The sequence below is a fragment of the Cariama cristata genome, unplaced genomic scaffold (genome assembly GCF_000690535.1).
Source record: "Cariama cristata isolate BGI_N322 unplaced genomic scaffold, ASM69053v1 scaffold6497, whole genome shotgun sequence".
NCBI lineage: Eukaryota > Metazoa > Chordata > Aves > Cariamiformes > Cariamidae > Cariama > Cariama cristata.
The window spans coordinates 19,792-31,854 of record NW_009626012.1 but is presented as its reverse complement, the minus strand read 5'-3'; the positions used below and the strand labels follow the sequence as shown (position 1 = coordinate 31,854).

The following is a 12,063-nucleotide window of genomic DNA, read 5'->3' as shown; positions in this document are numbered from 1 at the left end:
CAGCAGGTGATAATTTAGAAACAGTTTCTATTAAAATTTCTGGAGTTTTTGAAGATCCTGGTTGAGTATTAACTTCAGGTTTACCCCACGATCTCATCTCATTTTCAGCATTCACATCACTATGCAGCTCTGACTTATTACACTTTGGGGAAAGACTTATGTGGACACAAGACAGTGCTTTCTTAGTTGGTGATGAAGCAGATACAGACGTGCCGCATAAAATCCCATCTGTAGATGAATGATGAGACGTATTGATTTCCTCTCTCACAACCTCTTTCTGAATGAGAGGTACTTCATTGGAAGGACTTTCCTTCTCTTCTGCCAACAACTTAATAGGGCCCTTCAGTAAATCAGTTTGTGCAGCTGGACTTGCATCTTCTAAGTTCTCAAACAACTGGACGTGGCCGGGTGGGCTGCTTTTCTCCTGCTGGTAAGAGCTTATAGAACGAGGTTCATTAAATCTATTCATTTCTTGACTGAATCTTGTATCGCAGTCAAGCCCCACGAGTCTGGCACAATGCCTGCCCAATTCAGTTACATCTTGAGGTAGAACATCAGAATTTTTTGCACTAAGGGTCTGTCTTTTAACAGCATGGATGCTTACAGAATCTTGATCTGACAAAGAGTCTGTTTCTTGATAAGCTCCAACTCTGTTACTGTCAGCAAAGACATGACGAAACCTGTTTTTTTCAGCAGTATAAGCAATCTCATTAGACAGTGAGCCAGCAAGCGTTGAACTGGGAGGACAGGTCTTAGATCTTTCCCAGCGTTGTTTGTCACAGCTCTGTTCCTCAGCAGAGTCAACCTCCAAAGGCTTTATCCCATCAAGATCATCTCTAGTAAGGCTACTGCTGAGTGCCATGGAAGTCAATGGTGACTGCAAACGTTTCCGGGATGAAAAGGTGATAGAAGTAATTTGCTTAGCCATATCCTCAGAACACTTCTCCATAGACAGCTTCTTTTGAGCTGGTAAGTGGACTTCTGTTTGTGTATTGGAAGCAGCTGCAGATCTCATTGCACATTCCTTCTGCAATGGTGAATGACGTTCAATAACGGCATCAGAATGACTAGTTGCAACTATTTGACGCTGGTTGGAAACAGGTGTTTGAATGGTACTCAAAGATTTAAACGGAATATCCTTCATCAGGCAACGATCGGAAGGATCAGCTCTATATGATGGCACAGCTTGTCGAAAGCTTGACTCTAAAAGCTCCTTAGTCCCGATGGCTTGTGTGTGTTTGTCAGCTTGAAATCTTTTGTCACTTGGAGCTTTGAAATGCTCTGTGTCCTGTTCCTGATTATGGCTGTACTTGGAAGCAGCTTCCAAATCACAGACCCATGGATCCTGAAAAACACAGAAGAATTCACAGAGGTTATGTGGATAACTTCCCGCCCTCACCAAAATCTGGATTGCAGAATTCAAAGAAAGACTAGTGCGGCCAATAACCAAGAACCTGTCACCATGAATGAGCACATGCTTTCTGTGGAACTAATCTGTTAATGGAACTAATTAAAAATTTGTCTCATTTTAAGTGTCAGCTAATTAGCCAACATGGTTTTGATGCTATAACAAACAGCAGCAGTGACATCTATAACAGAACCCTTTAGTTTTGTGAACTATAAAGTTGCAACTCTGTTAAACAGGCTAAGTTGCAAATACCTCTTCAACATCACACCACTCACTGAAAAACAAGAATTAAACTTTCTTCCTTTCCGTCAGTCGGCCTCACACACAGCTGGATATTTGTCATAAACCCAGTTCATCACATACTAGGAATAACGACTATCTTTTGAATGAATATCCACTATCTAAATTCACTATCTAAGTTCAAAGGGATTTAGACACACACACATTGCTAAATCTTTGTGATTTCAGTGATAATTTTAATTAGAAAGATAGCCAATTAACCACACAAAATCACAGAAACACTTGGGTTGGAAGAGACCTCTGGAAGTCTCTAGGTCTGACCTCTTGCTCAAAGTAGGGCTAAATTCAACAACGGAACAGGTTGCTCAGGGCCTTGTCCCATCAAGTTTTGAAAACCTCGAAGGACTGAGATCTTGGATACAACTTCACTACTTGTGATCCATAAATTACAGATGAAAGGCATCCCTTCGTAGCTCCATGGAAAAACAAAACAATGCAGAAACCCATGTTTACTTCCAGTTATATGTACTCAAACCTTGACTGAGTATGTAATGTTAAGTTCTGGCAACCTCCAAGAAACTGGGTAGCAGACACACACTAAAACTCTTCTGGTTTGGACCAGAGTCCAAACAAATTCCACGTTATAAAAGCACTACGTTACGTGACGTTTTAGGGTTACGGGGATACTTCTGCATCTGACATTTTGCTATGCCATAATTATCACTATACGAAACAGAACTTGATATTTCCTTTGCACTTGAGTTGTTTTGACTCCAGCGTTTATGAAGTGGAACTAAAATTAAGGGAACTCAGTTACATGCAAACAAGTGGGAAGAAAAGAAAGCTGTTTGTTACAAAGTATGAGAAAATATTTAATTAGAAAAGCTTTAATTTTCCATAACTGGTATTTCTCTTTTTCCCCTAAAACGAGTATGCCAATTTCCCTCTCAGACAAGAGCTGTAATAAACCTTTTTATTTCTATGGTCACAGCCCACTGCTGACAATAATTAAAAAAATGACTGAAAATAATCAGAGCTTTGATCTACTCTTTAAGGTAAATGATAACTTGTAAAAACTTTCCAATTCTCAGGTGCAGATCATTTTCATTCTCTCATCAAAACAGATATGTTTGCCACAAATACTGATTTTTTGTTTAGAACACTGGTGGCAATGCTGCAAAAAAGAGAAGGTATATCTAGCAACAGATAAGACACTAAAGCCACCAAAACCAAGGAAGTTCACTGTCAGTTGTTTTTGCTCATAAAATCTTTTTTAAAATAAGTTACATTTACACCTTTGTCTGATCATGCAAATTGTCCAACATCTGTATCGCCCCTCAGTATCAGAGCCACTATATTTAGGTCTCTGCTATTTGACTACACGTATTCAGGCATCTTTGGCATGTATTTTGTCCTAAATTACCTGCCTGTGGTCATTTAGGAAACTGAAACTAATAATTTACATTAGTACTAACTTCTGTCCTGGTTTCTTTGCCTGATTTTACTAACCATTCCCACTTTCAGTCCTCATTGCTTCATCTTCTCCTGTACCTCAAGTCCCATTTCACCATCGAAAAGAAAAGTCCTAACAGCAACAATCAACAGCAATTTATCATACCAGGCAAAGAAAATTAAAGCAATACATACTATAGCTCCTCAGCAGAATCAGATTTAAAAAAAAAAAATCCACACTCTACTCTCTAGGCATACTCATCAGATGGTGTTGCCTTTCAGCTGCCTATTAATGAGGCAGATTACTGACACTGCAGAAAATTCCCAGGGCTACAGTGCCTGCTCGCTAAGGAACCTACACCTTCTTCTGGCATCTCAAAATGTAACCTCATTTCTCGACACACCTTTTGCAGACAAAGCACTAAATAAACCACACAGATAAAAGGTACGAAGGGTTCAGCAAAAGGCTACTTGGAAGCAAAGCAGAAATAAATGCATCTAAATGATCAATGAAGTTTGGATATTCCAAATTCTTCTTTCAACTCATTACAAACAGCAGATACAAACAAGGTGCATTCATTGTCTGCAGAGATTTACTGCGATCAACAAGACAAAGAAAACGTGATCCTCCCTCTCCGACTAGCTCCTCATCCTCATTTCCCTACTTTCTGCAACTCCCTGTGCATGTGGAGGGAATCAGGAGGTAGGGATGGAAAGGACCTTTCTTTCCAAGACTTTTCTCATTACAGTAGAAGCTCCCAAATGCCTGACAGTTGATCTTTGCAGCAACTTCCCTGACTGGTGAAGAGTAGTTTGGAAGAAAAGAAATGCAAATACCTCTAGATTAAAGATCACACTACAAACAAGTGAATAAAACATCACACTCCCAAGATGCATGCAGAAAACCTGTTACTCTAAGAGCACAAAGAGAAAGCCTTGCAAGTACAACTGGGAAAACTTTAAAGTTACCATTCACAGTACTTTATTACTGTCAGTGTTGAACAAAAAACTGCAAGAGATTTTGCCTTGAAGCAAATTAAGACAACTACTCACCTGATCTGTTAACACGGCACCTCCAACAAGGGGCAATAACAAAACAACCAAAACACTAACCTTTGGAAGTAGTTGTATCGATTCTAGAGAAATGAACATTTACCTACACACTGAGATTCCCCTCATTTAGATATGCACCAAGTAAAACAGGTATCATATAGTTAGTCCCATTCCTGACACAAAATACCACACCACACTTCACACAACATGCTAGAAAGCAGCTCCCTCTTACATCATTTCACCCCAATTCTTTTTGAGGGGTCAGTTTAGCATCAGAGGCAGTATCATGGTTAGGGAACACTGGAAGTGTACAAGACAAAAGACAAATTATTTCATCAGCATCCAAACCTTACATCCAACTCTTTAGAGCTCATGTTAGTGGATGTGAAACTATAGGCCACCAGCCTTCCTTAGAGAGAATTTCTTAAGTGTGGACATAATTTCATTCATTTATCAGTATTTGCACTTCCTTAATTTAAGTGTCATCAAAAATTACAATACTTCCATTGAGGTGCAGAGAGCAAATCTGAGATAAATGTACTGCCATGGAGACAGGCCAGATAAGCTTATTTTTAAAAAATAAAAAAAAATCTAGGCTATATTTCTTTTTCCTACTGATTAGAACAACTATGGAAATAGCAGAGTCTATTTCATTAATAAAGTGCAACACAGGTCCCTGGATGATTACATCCTCAGCAGCTAGTTGGAATTTGGAAATAAAAAAAGTCAGTCAAAAACATTTTTGGTTTAAATCACAAAGTATAAACAAGTATTCCACAACAGATTTTCCATCCTTTCTACTTCCTAGATGTCATTAGCAGTAAACTATTTCAGCAAGGTCTGGATTATTATTCAAAAGCAGTACTCTTCTGTGGCCTTATCTATTCTAAGCAAGTACACTAGTTGATTTGTCTTCCTGTATTTCCTATAGCCAAGAGGGACAAGAAGGGACTGTAGAACAACACAAGGACACAGAGCAGTCTTGTACCAGGGTACAGGGGTGCTCCTGAGACAATCTCTTCCCTAAACCATGTACCAGTTCAACGGTCTGAAGTAATACACAGTAACTCCTACTACTGAAAGCAAGCACAGAAGTTGCTATAAACTCCTCTTCCCAAGCCTTTCACATGTTTTATTGTGCTTGTTATGTGTCATCTTTCCAAAAACGATCTGTATGGCATATGATCCACAAGAGATAGCAGTGCAAATTTATAGCTACAACTCAGTGAACTTCCTGCAAAAGTGAGAAAGTACAAGGAGTGGAAAAATACAGCCTATAGTGGAAGAATACAGCATACTTAAGAGCATTTCCCCTTTGTAAGTGAAGAGGAAGCTATTTGGCATCCACAAAAATACAGGTGGTCTTCAATTTAGAAGGAAAATTCTTAGGTTTAATATTCTGAAACTGTACTTACATCTAACAGCATCTCAAAACCCCTCAATCTCAACTGGGGGACCAAAACAAATGTACTTGTACAAACGACACAAGAAGAAGGTTGAATTTGAAAGAGAATGCTCCTGGAACAGAAGACCACCTACAAGTCCTTGGCTTTTCCCCATTATTCTTGAAATTCTTGTTATCTGGAAAGACCCTAACAATTTCAGTGGAAGAACAGTGACAGGATTCTGGATTCCAATTTCTAGAGCCTAGGATTGACACATACGTTTTTCCTAAAAATCCCAACAAACATCATGTTGTTCATGGCTCTTCGCGACTGAAAAGCATCACCCATCCCAGGGTTCAACTCCTCAAGCCTATCAAAAGAGTAAGTATTCTACCACCAACTTACCTGCTCAGGCAAAAACCAGATCTCTACAGCCACACCAGCACGGCCACAGATGTGGAATTATTTATCAAACAGTAACTGATCTATAGGAATGCCTTGGCAACTCTCTGCCTCCCTTCATCACAAACAAGTTTACAGGACAGCGCCATCAGTTTACCCTAAGTTTCACAAGACCCATCTCTGGACAATCTGAAATGTCACATTTCTTAGGCTCCTTTACAAAGCATTTGCAGTTAATAAATCCGCAGCCTTTGTCTCCTTTTCCTTGTAAAGAAGCCCAATGCACCGCACCTTCTCTTTCCATGAACGGCCAATTAAGACCTTTAGGAAGAGTCAGTATGAAATTGAGCCAGTATGAAATTCAGGATGAAAACCTCTATGTTAAGAGTTCCATGTTTGCCATCTATTCCTAAGCATTTCTGCCAAGCTTTAGTGTTTATTAGAAAAGTGTAACAGTCTGAGTAGAATATTTCTCCCCTTGTGTAATGGAAGAGCTATAAAATCGACAGGAAGACTCCACAAATGAAGTGTACGGAAAACAGGTTCACTACACAAGGTTTGTGAATTTTACAGAAAAGAAAGTAAAGAAAATACAATTCTGAGTTACACTCAAGAGCATTGCTAGCTATCAGGGATACGTCTTCAAAACTAAATTTTCATACTGAAGATTCCCTTTTTGGGCCACTCTTCAGCTGAGCACTTGAGTACACGTTTGGAGCCCATCTCTGTGCATATGTCCCAGTCACCTCCTTAAACACTCTGCTCAGCTAGAACTTGAGAAATCATTATGATGCTTCTTTTTTAGAGCGTCTGTTAACACATCACCAGTGACAAACAGCTATCAAACAGATACTTGACTATCTCAAAAGATGGAACAATCTTTACAATTAAAAGATCACTGAGAAGAACTCTCCGAAGCTGTCCTGCTCCTTCGATACATTTTCTGTTTTTTATAGACAAGCTTCACACGCTTCCTGCGGGAAACAATAAAATATCACAGTGGTACATTATATTTCTTGAGTTGTCACCTATAAAAACGAGAGGCAGAGTCTAAACTTTCCAAAAAGAACAATCATCACAAGCCTGCATCAGAAGCACTAAATAAAGATGACAGTCTGATGAAAGAATCGCTTGCTTGAGTGCTAGGAACAGTTTATCTTTCTCAGTCTTTAAAGTTTAGTGGAAGGAAAAATATCTTTTTGTAATCTTTGTTCTGTTGTTTTTAAGTCAGCGCATGGCCAGCTTTGCTCTACAAATTCAACAGGTATTTTACAGAACGCTTTCCATTACAGTAGATTATTTTGTCAGCAACAAAACTGGCTGCATTTTTTTCAGTTAAATAGTTTCCAACAATCTGTATTTTTCAGTGACATATTGTTTTGCTCGGAGGGAAAAATACATTTATCTTGAGTATAACGAAAAAACCCAGCCACCTTCGTTCCATAAATTCAAAACCATTTTTCATCTCAAGTTAAAGCCACTGTAGAGCAAAAATACTTTCAAGATCAAAGCAGAAAGTGTTGTGGTTGACCTAAAGCAATTTCTTGGAATCTTGGTTTGCAAAACTGTGATTAATTTTTTCTTACTCTAAATTGGGATAAAACAATTCATAGCTGACACTGAATCACACAAAGGCGAAATACTTGGTTCCAGTCTGTAATAAATTAATGTTAGGGACAAAATTGTGATCTAACAAAATCCAGAAGTTGGGAAAAAAAAAAAAACAACACACGCTTCAAGGTCTCTGGTTTTTGATAAGTAGATTGGAGCAAAAATGTATTTGTGTTTTGTTTTTCTTTTTTAAGAATTGTCTAAATTTCTAAAAATAAAAAAAAATTGTTAAAATTTTTTTTTTTTTCTCCTGTCTCCCCAGTCAAAGATTACAAAGATTACTTATGTTTGGTCTGATAGTTTTTGGAAGCTGATGTCTCTATTACTAACACTGCTCATGCCCAAGAAACTATAAACACAAACATGGACTACTCTCAAAACACTACTTTTCATTCTTGCTGACACAAGGCTTTTAATTAAAAAAAAAAAAAAACAAACCAACCAAACCCTATTGCTTTTCTTGGGAGGCAGGCAGCCTACAGAAAAAAAAAAAAAAAGAAAAAAAAAAAGGAAGATATTGCTAAAGCTAACGGCATTTGTCTGAAACACCAGATTAAAGACAGATTATGACTGTATTGTCAAATGCAAATTTTCTACATTTTTCTCAGAAACTGCCCCAACGTTTAGCTCTGCCTAATTATCTCCTCCACCAACGCAGGGTTCTCTGTCCCACACACACGAATACATTGTCCATCCACTACTCATGTTATACAAAGCATCTCTGCATTTTTCCAGTCTGTTCTTTTAATCAAAATACTCTCTATGAATATTGCCCTATCTTGGGACACACGGACAGCCCCTAGAAATCCTGACATAATTATACTGGACACCAGATGACTGCTGAAAATGGATATTTAAAGTCAAACTGAAGGTAATATACTCCTGCTTAGACAAATTTCAATTCGGATATACTATATCTTAATACATGAACTAGAAATGTTCCAAAGGAGATATGCAAAAAATGACAACAATTCAATGTCCAGTTTTCACAGAAAAATAGAGCTGTAAGAGACTGAAAGCTCATCTAGTCTATATCCCTGCCCCAAATCAGTATTAACTACATTTAGATTATTCTTTACCAGTACATGCCCAAGCTTTTCTTAAAAACATACAGTGATTAACACGCCATAATCTTCCTCTCATCACCCTCACCGTTAAGGAGTTTCTTTTCTAATAAGACTCTTCCTCGCACTTGAAGCCCATTACCTTTGATACAGTCAACATAAAGGAGGAACAATTTACTCCCTTCTTCCCTGAAGCATCCTTTCAAAAATAAATATCACACTCCTTTGTAAATATGTCAGAACACAGAGGAAGTAACACAACAAATACTGCCAGGTCCTGCGGCTGGTCCGCAAACATAGGTAGGAACTGTCTAAGCCAAAAGAAGCATCTCCACTGAACAGAGCTCTCATTAGTTTGCATGCCCTTCTCCCTGTCTAGCCACCAATCTTCAAAAATATTGCAGGAATATAATTCACCATTTTAAGATCACAAGCAAGACAGCAGCACTTATCCCCCGCTTCAAAAATTTTTTCCGGAGCAGCTGGTTTGTCTGTTTTGTACCTTGGCTAGTGCAGATTTCTTGGCACTCAGAAGCAGCTCTGCCTTTATTTCCTCTATTCTTTGTTGGTCCTCTTCATTCAACTCTGACACAGGTTCCTGAGATCGGCTGGCCAGTTTTAGCTTCACCCATGCTACACACACAGAAGATAAAACAGAAAGCAGTTCCCTTTTCATTTTCTCACATCATGTATGATAACAGTTTCACAACTTAAAATAAAAAACTTTGCTGTGAATTTCTAGTTACCACGACCGAGGGAACAAAGACCACCATCAAATACCAGAGCTCATGGACTGACCAGGAATACAATTTAATATGGATCCTTTGAACATTTCTTTGGAAAGATGGATCCAGGACCCATTGCCTGGTTCTGTCATCTTTACAGTCTCAGACTCAGGTTGACACCCTTTCACATAATCCCTTCCTAAATTCTTAACTTAGCGCATGTTTAATAGCCATGTGGACAAAATACTTTCTCACACCAATGTTAGGCAAAAGAAAGTATTCAAACTGGAAAAGTCCAATTCTATCCCATTCTATCATACTACGTAAGATGACTAAAAAACAGTTATCATTTAAGCCCTGTCCCATTAAAGTTTACCATTAATAATATAATACAAACACCTTTAAAATCAGGTGAACAGACTCAGGTCCTCTTACATCAATACCCCTTCATTTCAAAGTCATTTCAAAGCAACCCCTTAAACATATACCTAAATCAAGATTTGCCATTCTCACATAACACTTGATAAAACACAATTGAGACATTTTATTACCTCGTGCTTTCCTCTCCTCTTCCTCTGTCCTCTTCAGAATTTGTGTTGAATGTATCACAGGTGATCCATTTCTCAGAAAGTTTTTGACACGGGCAGCTAGTGAATCTCCACTGCTACTGTCATCGCTCTCTTGCACGCCTCCTGCCTTGTTTCTGGCTACACTAGCTTTAGACAACATGCTCTGGAAGCCTCCTGCGACATCAGTGACACTGCCTAGAGGCTCCGAGGAGGAAGGATTCTTCAACTCTGAAGTTCTTTCAGTGTTGACTTCACTGCTTCCAGTGCTTTGTGCAAGACCCACAAAACCAGGCTGATTTCTGTCTGTAGTTACACTACTACAGCCTTCTGGCTCAGCCCTTCCTACAGATTTTCCTGTCCTAAACTCTTTGATCATTTCCTTCGTTACCTCTTCACTATTGCGCAAACTGACATCAAAAGAACCTTCCCATCTTAAATTGCATGTGTTGTAACTCAGAGGACTTATTTCTAACCCCTCTTCTTGCATGCTTCTTTGGGTCGTAGTCTCATCCCATGACAGTATCTTCTGAAACTGAGGGACGCTGCCTTTCACTAACCTGGACTCTTCAGGGTCACTTTCCTTTCTACTTAGGACTGGGGAACACTCCCCAGTTTCTCTAGAAGAGGCAGTGGAAAAGACAGGATTGCCCAACCTGCCAGTTATATCCTCTGCCAAAAGCTTATGTATTTCTTGCAAAGCACTAGATTCAATCAAAGAATCACTTTCTTGACCCTTACTGCTCTCCCTACCTACACGTGAAGTTTGTGATCCTGTGTCAACTTCCATTTCATTTTTAACTCCAGCCAAAGAACTGGCAGTCCATCTCTGCAGGCTGCTATTCACATCTTTTGAGTCATTTTTAGCTAGCAGATCCTGAACACTTTTTGCAACAACCATGGGACGGACTCTGTCAGAATGGCAGTCAGGTGAAACAGTCTGCAGCTGCTGGTTTGGTTCAGCTGGTTTGGAGACAGCTGAACTCTCTGCCGCCCATCGTGTGGAAAGCGGAGCAGTTATCTCCAGCTGGTGACATGACATACTGCACTGACTCACTGGTTCGTCTCCAAAAGATCTTGAGAAGCGGGGAGAGAGTTCACAGGGTGACAGAATATCAGAGCCAACTTCTGAATTCATTGGTATAGACATATTGAGAGTGGAAGTGCTGGAGTTTAAACATCTTTGTGTAATTTCAACTGCTGACAGCAATTTACCTACAAAGAAACAAAAGATTCATTAAGTTTGGGGCTCCAGAAAACAGCTGCATCAGCAAAGACTACTTTTTCTTGTACTAGAGGGCTTGCAAAGGGAGGGAAGAATTCAAATATTGGAAAACATTTAGGAAATTGTTTTTAGAATGAGACTTGAACAAAGACTTCCATGAGAATTGTCTACTGAAAGAAATCTCTTGGACCATTTTGGATAAACATCAAAGAAACTACAGAACTGGACTTAAATAACTTGCTTTTAAATAAATGTTTAGACTAGATTTTAAATAAATGTTCTTAGATAAATGACATAGTGGTGCTTGAATGTCCAAATGAACACTAGGATTATAAAAGTATCCCTGCAAGAAAGAGGAGGGCTGTGGGGCGGTATTTCCAAAATATCCTTTTGGAAGAAGGCAAAGGACACACTATAGATAAGCTTGTTTCCCACTACTGGTTAGAAAGGTCCAAAAGCAGACAAGATGCACTTTGAGCATCTGGATATATAACATCTAATTGCTTTTTTAAAAAAAAAAAAAGCCAAACTTAAGTGCAAATGCTGTTCTTAAATCCATGCTGGCATGTACACACAACAGTGAAGAGCCAGCTCTCACGTACGCCTGCCAACAGCTATTTTGTTTGTTTCAAATACAATTTTGTTTCATGGCCCAACCCTGATATTTTCAAGTACATTAAGTAGCCCAGAGTCCAGTTGAATAACATCTCTGTTGAGGAGAGATGTTATTATTACCAATTGCCAAGCTGTTTCCATTGCCAAGTCTCTCACAATGCTTAAAGAAGGAAAAAATAATAAAAAGATAAGAAGCAAGCCCAACAGGCATAAGAAGAGATGTATTTAATCACTTCTGGTCAGAAAAACAGGTCAGTGCAGGATCCTTGAAGTCACAGATATTCAAAGGGTTAGACAAGTACTTGTTGTGAAGAGCC

The 12,063-nt window shown here is 38.9% G+C and overlaps 1 protein-coding gene across 1 annotated transcript in view; it reads right to left on the bottom strand.

The window, feature by feature from the left end:
• ALMS1 (Alstrom syndrome 1) overlaps positions 1–12,063 on the bottom strand; it is a gene marked incomplete at both ends in the record, with an annotated part of 53,821 nt that overhangs the window by 22,360 nt on the left and 19,398 nt on the right. The window contains 3 exons of the mRNA XM_009703838.1: positions 85–1,345; positions 9,118–9,248; positions 9,892–11,121. Of these exons, the coding sequence (XP_009702140.1) occupies positions 85–1,345; positions 9,118–9,248; positions 9,892–11,121 (2,622 nt within the window). The remainder of the gene's footprint in view (positions 1–84; positions 1,346–9,117; positions 9,249–9,891; positions 11,122–12,063) is intronic.